The 24,007-nt window shown below is 45.7% G+C and overlaps 1 protein-coding gene across 1 annotated transcript in view; it reads left to right on the forward strand.

Annotated features, from left to right (window-relative positions):
• Window positions 1–24,007, forward strand: part of aif1l (allograft inflammatory factor 1-like) — a 42,361-nt gene that overhangs the window by 14,619 nt on the left and 3,735 nt on the right. Inside the window, exons 3-5 of the mRNA XM_046316845.1 lie at window positions 2,246–2,312; window positions 6,355–6,396; window positions 6,856–7,018. Of these exons, the coding sequence (XP_046172801.1) occupies window positions 2,246–2,312; window positions 6,355–6,396; window positions 6,856–7,018 (272 nt within the window). The remainder of the gene's footprint in view (window positions 1–2,245; window positions 2,313–6,354; window positions 6,397–6,855; window positions 7,019–24,007) is intronic.

Below are 24,007 nucleotides of genomic sequence, written 5' to 3' on the forward strand. Positions count from 1 at the left end.
GGAAGCCAGTGGAGAGAGCGGAGGAGCGGGGTGACGTGAGAGAACTTGGGAAGGTTGAACACCAGAGGGGCTGCGGCGTTCTGGATGAGTTGTAGGGGTTTAATGGCACAGGCAGGGAGCCCAGCCAACAGCGAGTTGCAGTAATCCAGACGGGAGATGACAAGTGCCTGGATTAGGACCTGCGCCGCTTCCTGTGTGAGGCAGGGTCGTACTCTGTGGATGTTGTAGAGCATGAACCTAAAGGAACGGGCCATCGCCTTGATGTTAGTTGAGAACGACAGGGTGTTGTCCAGGATCACGCCAAGGTTCTTAGCGCTCTGGGAGGAGGACACAATGGAGTTGTCAACCGTGATGGCGAGATCATGGAACGGGCAGTCCTTCCCCGGGAGGAAGAGCAGCTCCGTCTTGCCGAGGTTCAGCTTGAGGTGGTGATCCGTCATCCACACTGATATGTCTGCCAGACATGCAGAGATGCGATTCGCCACCTGGTCATCAGAAGGGGGAAAGGAGAAGATTAATTGTGTGTCGTCAGCATAGCAATGATAGGAGAGACCATGTGAGGTTATGACAGAGCCAAGTGACTTGGTGTATAGCGAGAATAGGAGAGGGCCTAGAACAGAGCCCTGGGGGACACCAGTGGTGAGAGCGCGTGGTGAGGAGACAGATTCTCGCCACGCCCCCTGGTAGGAGCGACCTGTCAGGTAGGACGCAATCCAAGCGTGGGCCGCGCCGGAGATGCCCAACTCGGAGAGGGTGGAGAGGAGGATCTGATGGTTCACAGTATCGAAGGCAGCCGATAGGTCTAGAAGGATGAGAGCAGAGGAGAGAGAGTTAGCTTTAGCAGTGTGGAGCGCCTCCGTGATACAGAGAAGAGCAGTCTCAGTTGAATGACTAGTCTTGAAACCTGACTGATTTAGATCAAGAAGGTCATTCAGAGAGAGATAGCGGGAGAGCTGGCCAAGGACGGCACGTTCAAGAGTTTTGGAGAGAAAAGAAAGAAGGGATACGGGTCTGTAGTTGTTGACATCGGAGGGATCGAGTGTAGGTTTTTTCAGAAGGGGTGCAACTCTCACTCTCTTGAAGACGGAAGGGACGTAGCCAGCGGTCAGGGATGAGTTGATGAGCGAGGTGAGGTAAGGGAGAAGGTCTCCGGAAATGGTCTGGAGAAGAGAGGAGGGGATAGGGTCAAGCGGGCAGGTTGTTGGGCGGCCGGCCGTCACAAGACGCGAGATTTCATCTGGAGAGAGAGGGGAGAAAGAGGTCAGAGCACAGGGTAGGGCACTGACTCGTTTTGCTGTGGATATAGATACTTTTGTACCCGTTTCCTCCAGCATATTCACAAGGTCCTTTGCTGCTGTTATGGGATTGATTTGCACTTTTCGCACCAAAGTACTTTCATCTCTAGGAGACAGAACGCGTCTTCTTCCTGAGTAGTATGACGGCTGTGTGGTCCCATGGTGTTTATACTTGCGTACTATTGTTTGTACAGATAAACGTGGCACCTTCAGGCGTTTGGAAATTGCTCCCAAGGATGAACCAGACTTGTGGAGGTTTTTTGATTTTCCGATGATGTCAAGCATAGATGCTCTGAGTTTGAAGGTAGGCCTTGAAATGCATCCACAGGTACACCTCCAATTGACTCAAATGATGTCAATTAGCCTATCAGAAGCTTCTAAAGCCATGACACCATTTTCTGAAATTTTCAAAGCTGTTTGAAGACAGTGTATGTAAACTTCTTACCCACTGGAATTGTGATACAGTGAATTATAAGTGAAATAATCTGTCTGTAAACTGTTGTTGGAAAAATGACCAATGTCATGCACAAAGTAGATGGCCTAACTGTCTTGCCAAAACTATAGTTTGTTATCAAGAAATTTGTAGAGTGATTGAAAAACTAGTTTTCGTGACTCCAACCTAAGTGTATGTAAACTTCCGACTTCAAATGTAGATACTATAACCTCTGCATTGAAGAGTGTAAATGACATGGGTGCGTCCCAGTAATATTTCATTGCACCTGAAGTTTACACTCGTTCACTACTTCCCACCAATCGAAATAGCATTGGATTGGTGGAGGCATGTTCACTTCCCTTCACTGAAAAGGAATGACCAGGTGCACACGTGGGAGGAAGGAGCGATAATTGAGATGTAGCCACGATGGTTAAATGTTGTGAATCTGATACCATGTTAGACCTGTTTCTCTGATGGGCTCTCAGACTCAATTTCTCCCCTCTTCCTCTCTCCTCAGGAGTACATGGAAGACCAGAAATACCGGGATGAGGAGGACCTCCCGGAAAAACTAGATTCCTTTAAAAGTAAGTCATTCTGCCAGGAAAGACCTTCCCGGCCTGGAATGTCAGATGTATCACTGTCCCAATTTTGGTCTGAATCAAAGAGGGGTGTGAGTAAGTTGTGTCTGTGGGTTTCCTGTGTGGGTGTGTGTGCCATATGTCAATGTGTTTATATTTTGTGTCTTTTTTTAGTGTGCCTGTGTGTTCTGACCTGATTTCTAAGTGGGTTATGACGCCAGGTGGTTTCACAGTGGTCCAGACAGCAGGAATGTGGCTGCTCCTCCTCTCCTCTGGTTGTTATTGTAATTCTAGGGCTCTGGGGGAACAGGTGGTTTTCGAGAGTAGAATGACACTGAAATCAGGACCAGGTGTGAGAGTTGCAGTGGTGTTCTGTGTGTGTATTTTACTTGCAAATCCTGAGATTATAAACATAGGCTTATCGCAGAGGAGGCTGGTGGGATGAACTACAGGAGGACGGGCTCATTGGAATTAGAGGTAGACCGATTAATCGGAATGGCCGATTAATTAGGGCCGATTTCAAGTTTTCATAACGATCGGAAATCGGTATTTTTGGATGCCAGTTTTAATTTAAGAAATGTTTTTTTAACACCATTATTTAACTAGGCAAGTCAGTTAAGAACATTCTTATTTTCAATGACAGCCTAGGAATGGTAGGTTAACTGCCTTGTTCAGGGGCAGAATGACTGATTTGTACCTTGTCAGCTCGGGGATCTTGCAACCTTACAGTTAACTAGTCCAACGCTCTAACCACCTGCCTCACGAGGAGCCTGCCTGTTACGCAAATGCAGTAACCCAAGGTACGTTGCTAGCTAGCATTAAACTTATCTTTATAAAAATCAATCAATCATAATCACTAGTTAACTACACATGGTTGATGATATTACTAGTTTATCTAGCGTGTCCTGCGTTGCATATATTCGATGCAGTACGTATTCGCGAAAAAGGACTGTCGTTGCTCCCATGTCTACCTAACCATAAACATCAATGCCTATCTTAAAATCAATACATAGATGTATACATTTGTAAACCTGCATATTTAGCTAAAAGAAATCCAGGTTAGCAGGCAATATTAACCAGGTGAAATTGTGTCACTCCTCTTGCGTTCATTGCACGCAGAGTCAGGGTACATGCAACAGTTTGAGCCGCCTAATTTGCCAGAATTTTACGTAATTATGACATAACATTGAAGGTTGTGCAATGTAACAGGAATATTTAGACTTATGGATGCCCATCCGTTAGATAAAATACGGAACGGTTCCGTATTTCACTGAAAGAATAGTTTCCGGATTCGACCATATTAATGAGCTAAGGCTCGTATTTCTGTGTGTTATTATGTTATAATTAAGTATATGATTTGATAGAGCAGTATGACTGAGCGCTGGTAGGCACCAGCAGGCTCTTAAGCATTCATTCAAACAGTACTTTCGTGCGTTTTGCCAGCAGCTCTTTGCAATGCTTCAAGCATTGAGCTGTTTATGACTTCAAGCCTATCAACTCCCGAGATTAGGCTGGTGTAGCCAATGTGAAATGGTTAACTAGTTAGGGGGTACGTGCTAATAGCGTTTCAAACGTCACTCGCTCTGAGAATTGGAGTAGTTGTTCCCCTTGCTCTGCATGGGTAACGCTGCTTCGAGGGTGGCTGTTGTCGATGTGTTCCTGGTTCGAGCCCAGGTATGGGCGAGGAGAGGGACGGAAGCTATACTGTTACACTGGCAATACTAAAGTGCCTATAATAACATCCAATAGTCAAAGGTATATGACATACAAATGGTATAGAGAGAAATAGTCCTACAATTCCTATAATAACTACAACCTAAAACTTCTTAAGTGGGAATATTGAAGACTGATGTTAAAAGGAACCACCAGCTTTTATATGTTCTGAGCAAGGAACTTAAACGTTAGCTTTCTTACATGGCACATATTGCACTTTTACTTTCTTCTCCAACACTTTGTTTTTGCATTATTTAAACCAAATTGAACATGTTTCATTATTTATTTGAGGCTAAATTGATTTTATTGATGTATTATATTAAGTTAAAGTAGGTGTTCATTCAGTATTATTGTCATTATTACAAATAAATGATTTAAAAAAACGTCACATTAATCGGTATTAATCGGTATCGGCTTTTTTTTAAATCCTCCAATTATCGGTATCGGCGTTAGTCATAATTGGCTGGAATGGAATAAATGGAATGGTATCGAACACATCAAGCACATTGAAACAACATGTTTGTCTCCGTTCCATCGATTCCATTCAAGTCATTACAATGAGCCCGTCCTCCTTTAGCTCCTCCCACCAGCCTCCTCTGGCCTATAGGAGAACTAAATAGAACCCTGGTGCTGTCTTTATTTCTCATAACAGCAAATGCTTGAAGGTATTGTTCCCGTTCGAGAGCGGGTGAGAATGAGCAAAGAGCAAGGACACAAGCCGTTACTGTTTTGGGAAAGAACGACAGGAGGCTTTCATGTAGCGTCCCACACTGTCTCAGCTGAGGCCTCAAGCCAACAGCCCCACGCCCCAGAGGCTCCAGGGGTTGATTTGTGTATCACACAAATATGTCTGTCAGAGCAAACTCCTAACCATGGTGAAAAGAGAGGGAGGGAAGGAGAGAGCGAGACAATGTGTGATTGTCCGTCCTTGCCCTTTATGCTCACAGCGAAGGCCTGATGGAAATAGAAGGGCGCACGGAATAGGGGAAGAGGAGGAAGAGAGAGAGGGCCTCCAAGATATTTCACTCACTCTGAAGACATGAGGAATATTGGAGAGGAGGAAGAAGCCACTTGTGTTGTTGAGACTATCAGTGTGTGGACGGATGGATGGTTGATTGACAGAGTGCTTCAGGACAAGAGGCCCACTCACAGAGCAGTGTGTAGGTTGGAGGCGGAAGAGGGGCCCTCTCCTCAGAGTTCACAAACAGGGTCAGCATTGTCCCCCGGCTGCCCCCTCATCCCTCCCTACACGGTGACAAAGTTCCACAACTCAAGGCCTCACACACAAACACACACACAGAGGCTCCATTGTGACAGGGGAAACAGCTAGGCCTAATCCAGAAATCTGACTAACTACAGAGTTCCAGAGAGAGAGAGAGAGTGAGTTCCAGAGAGAGAGTGAGTTCCAGAGAGAGAGTGAGTTCCAGAGAGAGAGTGAGTTCCAGAGAGAGAGTGAGTTCCAGAGAGAGAGTGAGTTCCAGAGAGAGAGTGAGTTCCAGAGAGAGAGAGAGAGTTTCAGAGAGAGAGAGAGAGTTTCAGAGAGAGAGAGAGAGTTTCAGAGAGAGAGAGAGAGTTTCAGAGAGAGAGAGAGTTTCAGAGAGAGAGAGAGAGAGAGAGTTTCAGAGAGAGAGACAGAGACAGAGACAGACAGAGAGACACAGACACAGAGAGTTGTCTAGAGTTAGTTTCCCAGAGAGAGAGAGAGAGAGAGAGAGAGAGAGAGAGAGAGAGAGAGAGAGAGAGAGAGAGAGAGAGAGAGAGAGAGAGAGAGAGAGAGAGAGAGAGAGAGAGAGAGAGAGAGAGAGAGAGAGAGAGAGAGAGAGAGAGAGAGAGAGAGAGAGAGAGAGAGAGAGAGAGAGAGAGAGAGAGAGAGAGAGAGAGAGAGAGAGAGAGAGAGAGAGAGAGAGAGAGAGAGAGAGAGAGCTGTTTCTATCTCCACAACGAGACTTGTCATTGGAGAGGCACAGGGCAGTTGGCTACTGACTGATAAAGTATTAGGCTACTGCGTGAACTGTAGGCCAGGCCAAATGAGAGGATCTGTTTGTTCATTGCCATGAGGCCAGGACCATCTTTTCCTCATTGGCCTGTCTGACCCTAGCCTGCCATTGCGAGACACACCTGCTATGACCAGCTGTGTTTGGGTGTGGTGTGTGTGTGTTTTCCCTTCTTCTTGGTCTTCTACCCTCTCCCTAATGCGTTCTGTTTGTGTGTGTTATTCCAGGCCTTGAACTTTATTAGGTGTTACATTGAGACACCTCCACCCTCCTTATTTAGTCTGCTGTGTGTTAACCATGCAAGCTAACCATGCGGTTGTGTGTCGATTTTTGTTTTGCAGACAAATATGCAGAGTTTGACCTGAATGACCAAGGAGAGATCGGTGAGTAGTGGAAACGACAAGCAGCCAGGTGCTCAACGTTGATACAAAACTGCGGTGCTTTGTGTGTGTGATCACTGAGCAGTAGTTTAAGACCTCCGTGTGTTGTGGGTATGGGATTAACCAGGGTTCTATGAGGGTTTCTTGTATCACTATTGCGTCTCACTAGAAAGGTGATACTGTATTTGGCCTGCTGGCCTTGAAAACAGGTGTCAGATAAGGTGTTCTGTCTGTCTGTCTGTCTGTCTGTCTGTCTGTCTGTCTGTCTGTCTGTCTGTGTGTGTGTGTGTGTGTGTGTGTGTGTGTGTGTGTGTGTGTGTGTGTGTGTGTGTGTGTGTGTGTGTGTGTGTGTGTGTGTGTGTGTGTGTGTGTGTGTGTGTGTGTGTGTGTGTGTGTGTGTGTGTGTGTGTGTGTGTGTGTGTGTGTTTACCATTCTCCTCCTGTGTGGGTGTCCCCCTGCAGATATGATGGGGATGAAGAGGATGATGGAGAAGCTGGGCGTTCCGAAGACCCACCTGGAGATGAAGAAGATGATCTCCGAGGTGACCGAAGGCATCAGCGACAGCATCAACTACAGAGACTTCGTCAAGATGATGCTGGGCAAGCGCTCGGCCGTCCTCAAACTGTGAGTGCATTGTGTGCTGTGTGTCTCGGGGGGGGGGGGGGGGGTGTATTGGGATGGTGTGTGTACGGCACTTGTCGCCAACAAATGTACATTGGCATCTCTGGGTGAGTGTTGGCTTTTGCTGTGTGTGTGGGAATTCACCCTCCGCTGTGTCAGCCAGTTTTTATCTTTCAGCAGGGGTCTGGGAAGACAGATGATGAGATCATCACTCGTCACATGGCACTAGCGTTTAATCACCATGGTATTCATGGTGGGAGGAGCATAAAACAGACATGCCTCAGTACATACAGTCTAAGACTTTCCCCTGTCCGCCATTCATCTAAGGGCAACACTTAAATAATAAATAAAAAAATACAAGGTAAACTTCTCTGAGTTGAGACAGGAATGGGTCCTTCGAAAGCCAGTCAACAGGTGTTTTGGACAGGGTGACTTGTGTAAGCAGGGCCTAAAATTAACACTTGCGGGTAGATTTTTGGCATTGGCGGGTAAGATGTCTATTTCACCAGCCACGTTGGCGGGTAGTCAAGGCTCCACAATGCAAGTATTTCACTCACATTTGGGAATAAAAATAGTCAAGTGCGATCACATTTATAGTTAAATAAATGCTGCAGTAGCTGTTTTCAATGTATTTCCTCCATTTTGTTTCACAGCTGGTAAATTAATCAAAGAATTTGGTCTAATTTACTCGAAATGAAAGTCTACTGAAGTGAGGTTGTCCTTGTGTTTCTTGGCTATTTACATTGTTTTGTTCACAAGTCAGGTTGTTTTTCTATGTTTGCGTTTCAACCTCTAGGGAAGAGAAGACGACGCTTCTGCTAGTCAGACTCAATCTCACAGGCACAAACTCGACATGATATGTGTGATATTTTGGTCACAGAAATGTGATTATTCAATATACCACATCAGGTACTTCGTACTAGTAATACATGTACAAAGCATGCTCATCTTTTTATTTTGTTTTTGTATTTTGTTGGTTATATTTTGGCTGTTAAACAATCTGAGTGGCTGGTAGATTTTTAAATCTACCTGCCACAGTGGCTGCTGGACCAAAAAGTACATGTTTTGCCCATTGTGCAAGCCCTTTTTAAAACAGGAAAACGTGCCCGGGATGGGGTGGGTTGGGTTTGGGCAGATATCTGCGGGTCTAGTCAGTGTGTGTTTGCTATTGCGTTTCAGCTCTAACTGGACTAAACTGGCCACTCATCATCAGGCAGAAACAACTTTTCTCCACTGCTTCTTCCACTCTTTCTTTGTTAATCTCTCTCTCTTACACCAAATCTTTCTCTCTCGCTCTCTCCCTCGCTCTCTATCCTTCATCAGCAGAGGTGGTGAGCCTAGTGAGAGAAAAAGACAGAGGCCTTTTCTCATTTGGGGAAAAGTCTGTCCTCCACCCACTCTCCTCCGTAACCCGGAAACCGACAAGTGGTGGAGTGTTCGAGGAGATGTCAATTTTTTTAGTAGGCGAACGGAAGACTTGTCCTGTCCTCCTCGATAGCTACCTTACATCGAGGATAGTCATACGTATCCTACCTGAGTCCTTCCCGGAAGAGTTTTGGATTCTGCCACACCCCCTGTGAATCAGCGTTTGTTTTGTCAGAGGAGCACGCATTCAAAAACAGTATGCTACTTAACATTTTATCTATGAAACTTAACTTAATTTGTTTTTAAATCACTTTACACACTTATTTTGGTATCCACACTTGTAAATGTAATTTGCCTGATGACGCGTGAGTGGAGGAGTCTCATTTGAAACAATGAGACTCCTGCACACGTTCCCCCTCCCTGTCTTCCTCTCCTCGATTACCTTTTGACCTTTTTCAAAAAGGAGGCAAGGGAGGATACAGGAGTTGAGCAAATACAATTGAGAAAAGGCCAGAGTAAATGTTGCTACCTTTTTATTCTCTGTCTGGGTGATTTGAGACCCCCCCCCCACCTTTCAAAAACCTTTCTCCCACTCCAGCCTTTTAATGTGTGAATTTGATTGGACGTCAACCAAGTTGGCCACAGCGATCTTCAACTGCTCTCTAGTTGTTTTATAGTGTTCCGTTTCTCTCCTGGGACGGAGAGGGAGAAGGAGGGGGAGTTTGAGAGAGAGAGAGTGAGGGTTTTGTGGACAGAAAACAGGAGCTATTATATAGTTAGTAAACTGTTATTCAGAGTTTCTTGGCAGAGGAACAATTGGTTTTGTTGCAATTACAGAGAAATAATTTGGGTCGGGTACTACTAACGGCCGGGGGGGTTCTGGGGTCAAGTCCAGTCCTAATGTTTCCTGGGTTGGCCATTTGAGTGCCAGAGTAAACTAAACACACATTTGGCTTCATGCACACACACACACGCCAGGGTTTCCGTTAGCAAAATGTGGCGCCAGACATTTGACCGGCAACATTTTTAAATTTCTCAGACATTTGAAAAATGTACAGGACCCATATGCATTGGGTGCGCTAGCTGATTAGGGCATCTACCCACGGTGCTCAGAATGACTGAAATCACATTTGGAATATGATCATTAATATTAACAGAACATGCAAGTCAAGGATGCAACTACGTGCGGCCCTTCTTTCCGAATTCTGATGTGCACTTTGAACATTTTACTTTTCTTCAGCCAACAAGACGAGTAACGAAAAGCAAAATCACTAGCCTATGTCAATCTACTATATAGTGCTCTTATTTACATATCCAAAATGTGCATAGGCTCTTGGGGAACTCGTACACCTGTGTACGCCTCATGTCAGTATCCAACCTTAACATGTGATAACAATACAACACAACAGAAAAGAACAGATTAACCATAATTACATTTACTCACGGGTAGCCAAAAACAACTATCTGAAAACCATGCCCCTACTAAGCCACTCCTCCAGTCTTCTGATATGTCCCATTGGGTCATCTCTCTCAATAACTCAGCATCAATAACCCAGCAATTTTTCAAGACATCAACCCAACTAAGTGACCCAATGCTTGCAACACAGCAGTTTGGTCATCCAAACCCAGAATGTTATGGAATGTGTGGATGCGAGCATTGTTAACCTATGGGGGCATAGCCAAGGAAGCAAAAATAATGGCCTGCCCAGCATTTTTATACATGACACGATGTATGATGAGATGTTTAATTAACTCAGGAACCACACCTGTTTGGAAGCACCTGCATTTAATATACAGTACTTTGTATTTCTCATTTACTCCAGTTTTTCCATTATTTTGGAAGTTATCTGAAGGCTGACCAGAGGTTAGGCCTAGTAGTTAATGAATAACAGTGGATGGTTCTGTCTTGTCCCCAGAGTGAATCCTAGTTCAGGTCAGTGTGATGGGCTTAGCAGGTTTAGCATGTGAACCACCACACGGTGAGAGGAGGAATCCCTCTCTTTCCTCATGGAGCCCAGCCAGCCAATTAGATGATCCTGAGTATTTTAGTGGAACTGTGGTGTGACTGTGCCTGACGGCTGACTGTGGCTCGCTACATTGTCATAAGGGAATCTACAGGCATAATTACCAAGGCTAAGTGCAGAATCACTGATCTACAAATCATCATGCATCCCAAATAACTACTCATTACATGATTTAAGATGCACAAATCTGTTCAGGGCCCTGCTCAGGCTGATCCCCTCGAACACGCTGCTACAGTAGCCATTAAAAGCCATCCAGTGAAACCATTGGTAATGTAGTCAGGAACAGAGTAGGAAGTGGTTGCCAGGGACACGTTCGCCAGCATTGGAGTTGCCGTGGAGGCGGTTTGGCCTCCATTGGGATCAACACTCCTTATGAGCTTATAGGAGCTTTGCTGAGGTTAACCAAAAAAGGAAAGTAAAGACGCCTCGCTCTGAATAGAGGCCGTCAGCTCTCTCTCTTTCTCTCGTTTTCTATACACATCGCTCCCTTTGTCTATCTCCTTTGTTTTCCCTTAGTAAAACAAACAATCTGTCTTCCTCCTTCATTCTCTCAATGCCTTTCTGGGTATCTCCATCCGTCTATTTTATTCCTCCTTCTCCAGTGTTTCACTTTCAATCTTTCACCTCCCTCCCCCTTTGTCTTTTTATTTGCACTCCTATCGCTCATATTCATATTGTCTCACTCTGTAGTTCTCTCATTCCCTTGTGTGCTTGTCATTCTCTCTATCCCAATCTCGCTCTCACGCTCTCTTGTGTTTTCCATTAGTGCCGGCTGTCTGCTAATCAGCTGGTTGCAGGCTCATTTTCATCTGGCTATATTTTACCACTTCATATTAACTAGGCTTCTTTTCATGTAAAGGTTTCGATTCGCTAGTCCATCGAGCCCGCTCCCGCTAGAATGAACCATATGCATCTTCTGACGATCTATTGATAGGACAGTTGCCTGTCCGTCAGTCACAAAGTGAGCGATGACAGGGAAACGCAGCAACGAGGATGAGGCGAAGTGAGAGGTTTCACTCTCACCAAAGTGGTCCTTATGTAGCTCAGTTGGTAGAGCATGGCGCTTGTAACGCCAGGGTAGTGGGTTCGATTCCCGGGACCACCCATACGTAGAATGTATGCACACATGACTGTAAGTCGCTTTGGATAAAAGCGTCTGCTAAATGGCATATATTATATTATTATTATAAAATCTGTCCAAAATGGCCTTTTTTTGGACCAAATCTTGCCTGCCTGCCTGCCTTTGGGACAACGCCTCCCATTGTTAGGGTGGAGACATGAACATCTCGTCATTTACATTAATGCTGGGCATTATACCGCATTTGACTATATACCTGTCATGTTTTGTCTTATATTGTCTTGTCATTTTGCTTTTCCTTCTGTTCGTTTTCCCCCTGCTGGTCTTTTTAGGTTCGTTCCCTTTTTTCTCTCTCCCTCCCTCTCTCTCTTCTCTCTATCGTTCCGTTCCTGCTCCCAGCTGTTCCTATTCCCCCTAATCAATCATTTAGTCTTTCCACTCCTGTTCCCTATCTTTTCCCCTGATTAGAGTCCCTATTTCTTCCCTTGTTTTCCGTTTCTGTCCTGTCGGATCCTTGTATATTGTTCACCGTGCTGTGTCTTTGTATCGCCCTGTCGTGTCGTGTTTCCCTCAGATGCTGCGTGGTGAGCAGGTGTCTGAGTCTGCTACGGTCAAGTGCCTTCCCGAGGCAACCTACAGTTTATGATCGAGTCTCCAGTCTGTTCTCGTCATTACGAGTGGAATTGTTTTTTATGCTTTATTTACCGCTCCGATTTGTCTAGGAGTATTGCAGATTTCCTTTACTGGATTAAAGACTCTGTTTTCGCCAAGTCGCTTTTGGGTCCTCATTCACCTGCATAACAGAAGGATCCGACCAAAGAATGGACCCAGCGACTACAGACGCCGTAACACTGCCGTCGAGATCCAAGGAGCCATGCTCGGCAGACACGAGCAGGAATTGTCTGCTGCTCGTCATGCCGTGGAGAACCTGGCCGCTCAGGTTTCCGACCTCTCTGGACAGTTCCAGAGTCTTCGTCTCGTGCCACCTGTTACTTCCTGGTCTGCCGAGCCTCCGGAACCTAGGGTTAATAACCCACCTTGTTACTCCGGGCAGCCCACGGAGTGCCGCTCCTTTCTCACCCAGTGTGATATTGTGTTCTCTCTCCAACCCAACACATACTCTAGAGAGAGAGCTCGGGTTGCTTACGTCATATCACTCCTTACTGGCCGGGCTCGAGAGTGGGGCACAGCTATCTGGGAGGCAAGGGCTGATTGTTCTAACAATTACCAGAACTTTAAAGAGGAGATGATTCGGGTTTTTGACCGTTCAGTTTTTGGTAGGGAGGCTTCTAGGGCCCTGGCTTCCCTATGCCAAGGTGATCGATCCATAACGGATTACTCTATAGAGTTTCGCACTCTTGCTGCCTCTAGTGACTGGAACGAGCCGGCGCTGCTCGCTCGTTTTCTGGAGGGACTCCACGCAGTGGTTAAAGATGAGATTCTCTCCCGGGAGGTTCCTTCCAGTGTGGACTCTTTGATTGCTCTCGCCATCCGCATAGAACGACGGGTAGATCTTCGTCACCAAGCTCGTGGAAGAGAGCTCGCGTCAACGGTGTTTCCCTGCTCCGCATCGCAATCATCTCCCTCCTCTGGCTCAGAGACTGAGCCCATGCAGCTGGGAGGTATTCGCATCTCGACTAAGGAGAGGGAACGGAGGATCACCAACCGCCTGTGCCTCTATTGCGGACTTGCTGGACATTTTGTCAATTCATGTCCAGTAAAGCCAGAGCTCATCAGTAAGCGGAGGGCTACTGGTGAGCGCTACTACTCAGGTCTCTCCATCTAGATCCTGTACTATTATGTCGGTCCATCTACGCTGGACCGGTTCGGGTGCTACATGCAGTGCCTTGATAGACTCTGGGGCTGAGGGTTGTTTCATGGACGAAGCATGGGCTCGGAAACATGACATTCCTTTCAGACAGTTAGACAAGCCTACGCCCATGTTCGCCTTAGATGGTAGTCATCTTCCCAGTATCAGATTTGAGACACTACCTTTAACCCTCACAGTTTCTGGTAACCACAGTGAGACTATTTCTTTTTGATTTTTCGTTCACCTTTTACACCTGTTGTTTTGGGTCATCCCTGGCTAGTATGTCATAATCCTTCTATTAATTGGTCTAGTAATTCTATCCTATCCTGGAACGTTTCTTGTCATGTGAAGTGTTTAATGTCTGCCATCCCTCCCGTTTCTTCTGTCCCCACTTCTCAGGAGGAACCTGGCGATTTGACAGGAGTGCCGGAGGAATATCATGATCTGCGCACGGTCTTCAGTCGGTCCCGAGCCAACTCCCCTTCCTCCTCACCGGTCGTATGATTGTAGTATTGATCTCCTTCCGGGGACCACTCCTCCTCGGGGTAGACTATACTCTCTGTCGGCTCCCGAACGTAAGGCTCTCAAGGATTATTTGTCTGTGTCTCTTGACGCCGGTACCATAGTGCCTTCTTCCTCTCCGGCCGGGGCGGGGTTTTTTTTTGTTAAGAAAAGGACGGTACTCTGCGCCCTTCGTGGATTATCGAGGGCTGAATGACATAACGGTTAAGAATCGTTATCCGCTTCCCCTTATGTCATCAGCCTTCGAGATTCTGCAGGGAGCCAGGTGCTTTACTAAGTTGGACCTTCGTAACGCTTACCATCTCGTGCGCATCAGAGAGGGGGACGAGTGGAAAACTGCGTTTAACACTCCGTTAGGGCATTTTGAGTACCGGGTTCTGCCGTTTGGTCTCGCCAATGCGCCAGCTGTTTTTCAGGCATTAGTTAATGATGTTCTGAGAGACATGCTGAACATCTTTGTTTTTGTCTACCTTGACGATATCCTGATTTTTTCACCGTCACTCGAGATTCATGTTCAGCACGTTCGACGTGTTCTCCAGCGCCTTTTAGAGAATTGTCTCTACGTGAAGGCTGAGAAGTGCTCTTTTCATGTCTCCTCCGTTACTTTTCTCGGTTCCGTTATTTCCGCTGAAGTCATTCAAATGGATTCCGCTAAGGTCCAAGCTGTCAGTGATTGGCCCGTTCCAAGGTCACGTGTCGAGTTGCAGCGCTTTCTAGGTTTCGCTAATTTCTATCGGCGTTTCATTCGTAATTTCGGTCAAGTTGCTGCCCCTCTCACAGCTCTTACTTCTGTCAAGACGTGTTTTAAGTGGTCCGGTTCCGCCCAGGGAGCTTTTGATCTTCTAAAAGAACGTTTTACGTCCGCTCCTATCCTCGTTACTCCTGACGTCACTAGACAATTCATTGTCGAGGTTGACGCTTCAGAGGTAGGCGTGGGAGCCATTCTATCCCAGCGCTTCCAGTCTGACGATAAGGTTAATTTACATTTACATTTACATTTAAGTCATTTAGCAGACGCTCTTATCCAGAGCGACTTACAAATTGGTGCATTCACCTTATGACATCCAGTGGAACAAACACTTTACAATAGTGCATCTAAATATTTTAAGGGGGGGAGAGGGGGTTAGAAGGATTACTTTATCCTATCCTAGGTATTCCTTAAAGAGGTGGGGTTTCAGGTGTCTCCGGAAGGTGGTGATTGACTCCGCTGTCCTGGCGTCGTGAGGGAGTTTGTTCCACCATTGGGGAGCCAGAGCAGCGAACAGTTTTGACTGAGCTGAGCGGGAACTGTACTTCCTCAGTGGTAGGGAGGCGAGCAGGCCAGAGGTGGATTAACGCAGTGCCCTTATTTGGGTGTAGGGCCTGATCAGAGCCTGGAGGTACTGAGGTGCCGTTCCCCTCACAGCTCCGTAGGCAAGCACCATGGTCTTGTAGCGGATGCGAGCTTCAACTGGAAGCCAGTGGAGAGAGCGGAGGAGCGGGGTGACGTGAGAGAACTTGGGAAGGTTGAACACTAGACGGGCTGCGGCGTTCTGGATGAGTTGTAGGGGTTTAATGGCACAGGCAGGGAGCCCAGCCAACAGCGAGTTGCAGTAATCCAGACGGGAGATGACAAGTGCCTGGATTAGGACCTGCGCCGCTTCCTGTGTGAGGCAGGGTCGTACTCTGCGGATGTTGTAGAGCATGAACCTACAGGAACGGGCCACCGCCTTGATGTTAGTTGAGAACGACAGTTTGTTGTCCAGGATCACGCCAAGGTTCTTAGCGCTCTGGGAGGAGGACACAATGGAGTTGTCAACCGTGATGGCGAGATCATGGAACGGGCAGTCCTTCCCCGGGAGGAAGAGCAGCTCCGTCTTGCCGAAGTTCAGCTTGAGGTGGTGATCCGTCATCCACACTGATATGTCTGCCAGACATGCAGAGATGCGATTCGCCACCTGGTCATCACCTGGTTCATCCTTGCGCTTATTTTTCTCATCGCCTGTCGCCATCTGAACGCAACTATGATGTGGGTAACCGCGAACTGCTCGCCATCTGCTTAGCCCTAGGCGAATGGCGACAGTGGTTGGAGGGGGCGACCGTTCCTTTTGTCGTTTGGACAGACCATAAGAACCTTGAGTACATCCGTTCTGCCAAACGACTTAATGCCCGTCAAGCTCGTTGGGCGTTGTTTTTCGCTCGTTTCGAGTTTGTGATTTCTTACCGTCCGGGTAGCAAGAACACCAAGCCTGATGCCTTATCCCGTCTTTTTAGTTCTTCTGTGGCTTCTACTGATCCCGAGGGGATTCTTCCTTATGGGCGTGTTGTCGGGTTGACAGTCTGGGAATTGAAAGACAGGTTAAGCAAGCACTCACGCACACTGCGTCGCGCGCGCTTGTCCTAGTAACCTTCTTTTCGTTCCTGTTTCTACTCGTCTGGCTGTTCTTCAGTGGGCTCACTCTGCCAAGTTAGCTGGTCATCCCGGCGTTCGAGGCACTCTTGCTTCTATTCGCCAGCGCTTTTGGTGGCTGACTCAGGAGCGTGACACACGCCGTTTCGTGGCTGCTTGTTCGGACTGCGCGCAGACTAAGTCAGGTAACTCTCCTCCTGCCGGTCGTCTCAGACCGCTTCCCATTCCTTCTCGCCCATGGTCTCACATCGCCCTAGACTTCATTACCGGTCTGCCTTTGTCTGCGGGGAAGACTGTGATTCTTACGGTTGTCGATAGGTTCTCTAAGGCGGCACATTTCATTCCCCTCGCTAAACTTCCTTCCGCTAAGGAGACGGCACAAATCATCATCGAGAATGTGTTCAGAATTCATGGCCTCCCGTTAGACGCCGTTTCAGACAGAGGCCCGCAATTCACGTCACAGTTTTGGAGGGAGTTCTGTCGTTTGATTGGTGCGTCCGTCAGTCTCTCTTCCGGGTTTCATCCCCAGTCTAACGGTCAAGCAGAGAGGGCCAATCAGACGATTGGTCGCATACTACGCAGCCTTTCTTTCAGAAACCCTGCGTCTTGGGCAGAACAGCTCCCTGGGCAGAATACGCTCACAACTCGCTTCCTTCGTCTGCTACCGGGTTATCTCCGTTTCAGAGTAGTCTGGGTTACCAGCCTCCTCTGTTCTCATCCCAGCTTGCCGAGTCCAGCGTTCCTCCGCCAAGCGTTTGTCCAACGTTGTGAGCGCACCTGGAGGAGGGTGAGGTCTGCACTTTGCCGTTACAGGGCACAGACTGTGAGAGCCGCCAATAAACGTAGGATTAAGAGTCCAAGGTATTGTTGCGGCCAGAGAGTGTGGCTTTCCACTCGCAACCTTCCTCTTACGACAGCTTCTCGTAAGTTGACTCCGCGGTTCATTGGTCCGTTCCGTGTCTCCCAGGTCGTCAATCCTGTCGCTGTGCGACTGCTTCTTCCGCGACATCTTCGTCGCGTCATCCTGTCTTCCATGTCTCCTGTGTCAAGCCCTTTCTTCGCACCCCCGTTCGTCTTCCCTCCCCCCCTCCCGTCCTTGTCGAGAGCGCACCTATTTACAAGGTACGTAGGATCATGGACATGCGTTCTCGGGGACGGGGTCACCAATACTTAGTGGATTGGGAGGGTTACGGTCCTGAGGAGAGGAGTTGGGTTCCGTCTCGGGACGTGCTGGACCGTTCACTGATTGATGATTTCCTCCGTTGCCGCCAGGATTCCTCCTCGAGTGCGCCAGGAGGCGCCGGTGAGTGGGGGTACTGTCATGTTTTGTCTTATATTGTCTTGTCATTTTGCTTTTCCTTCTGTTCGTTTTCCCCCTGCTGGTCTTTTTAGGTTCGTTCCCTTTTTTCTCTCTCCCTCCCTCTCTCTCTTCTCTCTATCGTTCCGTTCCTGCTCCCAGCTGTTCCTATTCCCCTAATCAATCATTTAGTCTTTCCACTCCTGTTCCCTATCTTTTCCTCTGATTAGAGTCCCTATTTCTTCCCTTGTTTTCCGTTTCTGTCCTGTCGGATCCTTGTATATTGTTCACCGTGCTGTGTCTTTGTATCGCCCTGTCGTGTCGTGTTTCCCTCAGATGCTGCGTGGTGAGCAGGTGTCTGAGTCTGCTACGGTCAAGTGCCTTCCCGAGGCAACCTACAGTTTATGATCGAGTCTCCAGTCTGTTCTCGTCATTACGAGTGGAATTGTTTTTTATGCTTTATTTACCGCTCCGATTTGTCTAGGAGTATTGCAGATTTCCTTTACTGGATTAAAGACTCTGTTTTCGCCAAGTCGCTTTTGGGTCCTCATTCACCTGCATAACAATACCAGTATTGGTGCACGGACCGGTTTTGTTTTTTTACTTTCCCTATAACGGTATTTGAATGTTTGGTTTGTTAAATGTGATACGCCGTGTGTAATGTCCATTTGTATAGTTTACTCCACTACTGGAGTCATCCCTTTCCGTTCTCTCTCTCTCCATGCCACTTTTCACGCAGACCTAGTCCCATCCCCTGTAACTCAAGGAGCGCATTTGTTGTTGCTTGAAATGTATTTGGCTAAGGTGCATGTAAACTTCAGTGTGTGTGTGTGTGTGTGTGTGTGTGTGTGTGTGTGTGTGTGTGTGTGTGTGTGTGTGTGTGTGTGTGTGTGTGTGTGTGTGTGTGTGTGTGTGTGTGTGTGTGTGTGTGTGTGTGTGTGTGTGTGTGTGTGTGTGTGTGTGTGTGTGTGTGTGTGTGTGTGTGTGTGTGTGTGTGTGTTCGTTTTTCTATAATTTGGGATTTCTGTGTTCAGCCTAGTATGGTTCTCAATCAGAGGCAGCTGTCAATCGTTGTCCCTGATTGAGAATCATACTTAGGTAGCCTGGTTTCACTTTTGAGTTGTGGGTGTTTGTCTTCCGAGTCAGTGTTTGTTACCACACTGGGCTGTTATTCACGTTTATTGTTTTGTTCCAGTGTTCTGTTGTGTTTTGATTAAACATTATGGACACTTACCACGCTGCGCATTGGTCCTCCAATCCTTCTCGCTACTCCTCCTCAGAAGAGGAAGACGAGATCCGTTACACTATATATATGTATATATACAGCCTGAAACTGGGAGAAATGGAAACCTGGAAAAACAAAACCTTTAATAAATGTGTCTGTTTTTAATAAAATACATAATTTGAAGAATAAACATTGATTTTTCCAATCTGGGAAGTAAACTCGATTAAAGTATTCCAATAATTTTACTGTGCATTTCAGATGGAATCAAGGCATTAGGATGGACACAAATATACCTCTTTCTGCAAATACATTTGAGCTACTTCTCCGATTTGGCCGGCTGCTCTATGTACTGTACTTGTGGAAACACTGTCTTTCCCTCCCTCTCTCTCTCTACTCCATATCTATTTAGATCAGTGTGTCCTTGTTGGGGGCATAAGCCCCCTGTTAAACTCAGCAGGGCGTCCTGTTTTGATCGCCCCCTCTGGCATGACTGCTCGTTAGGGACTGTGTCATTAGTGACTGTCGTTAGGGACTCTCGATAGTGTGGGACACTGAATGGACACGGCACTGCAGCCATCTTAAATCCTGCCCAGCTCAGTTCCCAGGCACTGGGAATAGAATAGAGGCAGTCTTGGGAGGGTTGCCAAGCATGTTCCCCAAACCCCATCCCTTGGTGCATGGCCCAAATCCTGCTATAGCATACACATGTGAACGTACTCTCTCTCTCTCTCCCGGTCTCGCAATCATTCACTCACTCTAGGGCTGTCCCCGACTAAAATAAATCTTTGTCGACTGAGAGTCGGCTGTTCTTTCAACCAAACGATTGGTCAACATTTTTAAACGTGTATTTTTCCATATATAAACACACCCTATGTTTGAATAAAATCAGCTATATGTAGGCTACTGAGCTTGCTGATGCTTTAAGCACCGCGATTAAAAGTTAAGACACACAAATTAGACTCCCAGTTACACAATAAATGTTCCTTTTGTTCCATAAAGATTGTTTTTATATCCAAAACACATCTGTTTGTTTGTCGCGTTATGTTCAGAAATCCACAGGAAAGATCGGTCACGACAACACAGACAAATTCCAAATAGTTTCCGTAATGTCCACAGAAACGTGTCAAACGTTTTTTATAATCAATCCTCAGGTTGTTTTTAAAATATATAATCAATAATATATCAACCGCAACAGTCTTGTTCAGTAGGAGAGGGAACGGCAATGGCTGCCCAAACTCTGTTGCGCGAGCAAAACTCGTGCGAACACTTGACACGATGTTATCGTTCTGGCTCATTTTTCAAAATAAAAGCCTGAAACTATGTCTGAATACTGTGTTGACACCTTGAGGAAGCAATAGGAAAAGGAATCTGGTTGATATCCCTTTAAAAAGAGCAAAGGGAGGCTATGGAGTTTTCAAAATAGAAGCCACCTGGTTTGATTTTCCTCTGGGTTTCGCCTGCAGTATCAGTTCTGTTATACTCACAGACAATATTTTGACAGTTTTGCAAACTTTAGAGTGTTTTCTATCCAATACTACTAATAATATGCATATATTAGCAACTGAGACTGAGGAGCTGGCCGTTTACAATGGGCACCTTTTCATCCAAGCTACTCAATACTGCCCCTGCAGCCATAAGAAGTTAACCTAATAAAAACAGTTATGTAGGAATGGTGTTTGTGCAGTAGGCCTAATACATTATCACAGCATATTGGCTATATGCCTGGCCTGACAATATCGTTCTTCTCAGATCATATTACACTGAACAATAAATATAATTGCAACATGTAAAGTGTTGGTCCCATGTTTCTTGAGCTGAATAAAAGATTCCAGAAATGTTCCATACGCACAAAAAGCTTTTTTCCTTCAAATTTTGTGCACAAATTTGTTTACATCCCTGTTAGTGAGCATTTCTCCTTTGCCAAGATAATCCATCCATCTGACAGGTGTGGCATATCAAGAAGCTGATTAAACAACATGATCATTACACAGGTGCACCTTGTGCGGCCATTTTAAAATGTGCAGTTTTGTCACGGAACACAATGCCACAGATGTCTCAAGTTTTGAGGAAGCATGCAATTGGCATGCTAACTACAGGAGCTGTTGCCAGATCATTTTATGTTATTTTCTCTACCGTAAGATGCCTCCAGTGTCGTTTTAGAGAATTTGGCAGTACTTCCAACCGGCCTCACAACCCTAGACCACTTGTAACCACACCAGCCCAGGACAACCACATCTGGTTTCTTCGCCTGCAGGATGGTCTGAGACCAGCCACCTGGACAGCTGATGAAACTGTGGGTTAGCACAGCCGAAGAATTTCTGCACAAACTGTCAGAAGCCGTCTCGGGAGAGCTCATCTGCTTGCTCGTTGTCCTAACCAGGGTCTTGACCTGACTGCAGTTCGGCGTCATAACCAACTTCAGTGTGCAAATGCTTACCTTCGATGGCCACTGGAATGCTGGAGGTGTACTCTTAATGGATGAATCCCGGTTTCAACTGTAGCGTGCAGATAGCAGACAGCATGTATGGCGTCGTGTGGGGTGGGCGGTTTGCTTATGTCAACATTGTGAACAGAGTGCACCATGATGGCAGTGGGATTATCGTATGGGAAGGCATAAACTAAGGACAATGAACGGAATTGCATTTTAACAATGGCCATTTGAAAGTACCGAGATACCGTGACGAGATCCTGAGGCCCATTGTCATGCCATTCACCACCATCACCTTATGTTTCAGAATGAAAATGGCCCCATTTGCAAGGATCTGATCACAATTCCCGGAGCTGAAAATGTCCCAGTTCTATCATGGCCTGCATGCTCACTCACCAGATGTTACCTATTGAGCATGTTTGGGATGCTCTGGATTAGAGGTCGACCGATTATGATTATTGGATGACCCACAAAAAAAACGCCGATACCGATTTAATCGGCCGGTTTTAACATGTGTATATATATATATATATATATATATATATATATATATATACACACACATTTTTGTAATAATGACAATTCCAACAGTACTGAATGAACAATGAACACTTTTATTTTAACTTAATATAATACATATGGGCTTTTGGATAGGTGTTCTTAAGGTGATTCCACAGGTTGGTGCTATTTTTTGATTTAGCCGTTGCTGACCCCATGCCCCACATCTTTATCACAAATAAGACACCTTGCTTTCCCTGGTGCCAATTCCATGTAATAGTCCCACACTGGTGCTCTGCTTTTCTCTGCCAACTGTAAAACACACACACACAGCTCTGAAGTGACAATGATACTGAAGAGTCTGCTTAGGAGACAAATACTCTCAACTGTTTGAATAAAAATAGAGTTTAAGTTACCTGTGATGAATGTTGAAAACAAAAACTATCATTTATATATGCAGGAAATCCTATTTTAATAATGGACATGCTAATAATTGACTACCAAAGTGTGAGTCATAATTCCCATGATACCTTCTAGCAAAATCTGAAAATGTATTTATTCCAAAGGATATTTTTAGATTCACTTAAAATAAGGTCTGTGTTTCGTGTAGGCTTACACCACCTTGCCAATTTTATAACTGTGTAGATATCCATAGGACACGGTAACTCTGATCAATATTGGCTAAATATAAGCAAAGATCATTTGTTTTGTAGAGTGGATTTATGAAAATATTTTGACAAACGTTACCTTATCCTAGTGAGGTTTACACGGGTATCAAAACCCGAGGCGGTTTAAGCCTGCACGAAACACATACCTTATTTGAAGTAGATCAAGACATTCTGTATGGCAGACATGAACGGTAAAATAACGAAGGAACCCCTTTCAAGTTCAGCCGCAAGTTGTTACAGGAATTATAACGCGTCGACTATTTCTCTCTAAACCATATACCTTTGACTATTATGAGCCTACTGCTGCCTACCACCCCTCAGTCAGACTGCTCTATAAAATATCAAATCATAGACTTAACAATAATAAACACACAGAAATACTAGCCTTAGGTCAAATCTGGAAACTATCACCTCGAAAACAAAACATTTATTCCATTCTGTATTTTATCTAACAGGTGGCATCCATGAGTCTAAATATTCCTGTTACATTGCACAACCTTAAATGTTATGTCATAATTACGTAAAATTCTGGCAAATTAGTTTGCAAAGAGCCAGGCGGCCCAAACTGTTGCATATACCCTGACTCTGTGTGCAATGAACGCTAGAGAAGTGACACAATTTCACCTGGTTAATATTGCCTGCTAAGCTGGATTTCTTTTAGCTAAATATGCAGGTTTAAAAATATATACTTGTGTATTGATTTTAAGAAAGACATTGATGTTCATGGTTAAGTACACATTGGAGCAACGGCAGTCGTTGATTGATTGTTTTTTATAAGATACATTTAATGCTAGCTAGCAACTTACCTTGGCTTACTGCATTCGCGTAACAGGCGGGCTCCTCGTGAGGCAGGTGGTTCGATCGTTGGACTAGTTAACTGTAAGGTCGCAAGATTGGATCCCCCCGAGCTGACAAGGTAAAAATCTGTCGTTCTGCCTCGTTCCTAGGCGGTCATTGAAAATAAGAATGTGTTCTTAACTGACTTGCCTGGTTAAATAAAGGTAGAACTTACATAAGGATTAAATAAAGGTGTAAAAAAAAATGAAAGGAAATTTACAGATTTCCGATTGTTATGAAAACGTGAAATCGGCCCTAATTAATCGGCCATTCCAATTAATCGGTCGACCTCCACTCTGGATCGATGTGTATGACAGCGTGTTCCAGTTCCCGCCAATATCTAGCAACTTTGCACAGCCATTGAAGAGGAGTGGGACAATATTCCACAGGCCACAATCAGCAGCCTGATTGTGTTGCGCTGCATGAGGCAAATGATGGTGACACCAGATACTGACTGGTTTTCTGATCCACGCCCCCTACTTTTTTTAAAGGTATCTGTGACCAACAGATGCATACCTGTATTCCTAGTCATGTGAAATCCATAGATTAGGGCCTAATGATTTTTAAAAACAATTTTTCAATTTGTTGTGTTTTATGTTTTTGTTCAGTGTATATTGCAAAACTCTAGTTTTAATAACAAAATAGATCAGTTGGTGTTGCACTTACAATGAACAGGCTGAGCATAAATTGAAATAATATGCACTAATTAGCTTTATTATTTTACTGGACTGGTTGTAGGCTACATGCATCTGATGGTAATGGTGCTTTCAAGACAACTGAGAACTCTGGGGGGGAAAAGACTAGGTCAAATCATAACATCAGTGGTCGAAACGTCGGAACGTCGGTGGTCT

Source organism: Oncorhynchus gorbuscha, linkage group LG20 (assembly GCF_021184085.1).
Source record: "Oncorhynchus gorbuscha isolate QuinsamMale2020 ecotype Even-year linkage group LG20, OgorEven_v1.0, whole genome shotgun sequence".
Taxonomy (NCBI): domain Eukaryota; kingdom Metazoa; phylum Chordata; class Actinopteri; order Salmoniformes; family Salmonidae; genus Oncorhynchus; species Oncorhynchus gorbuscha.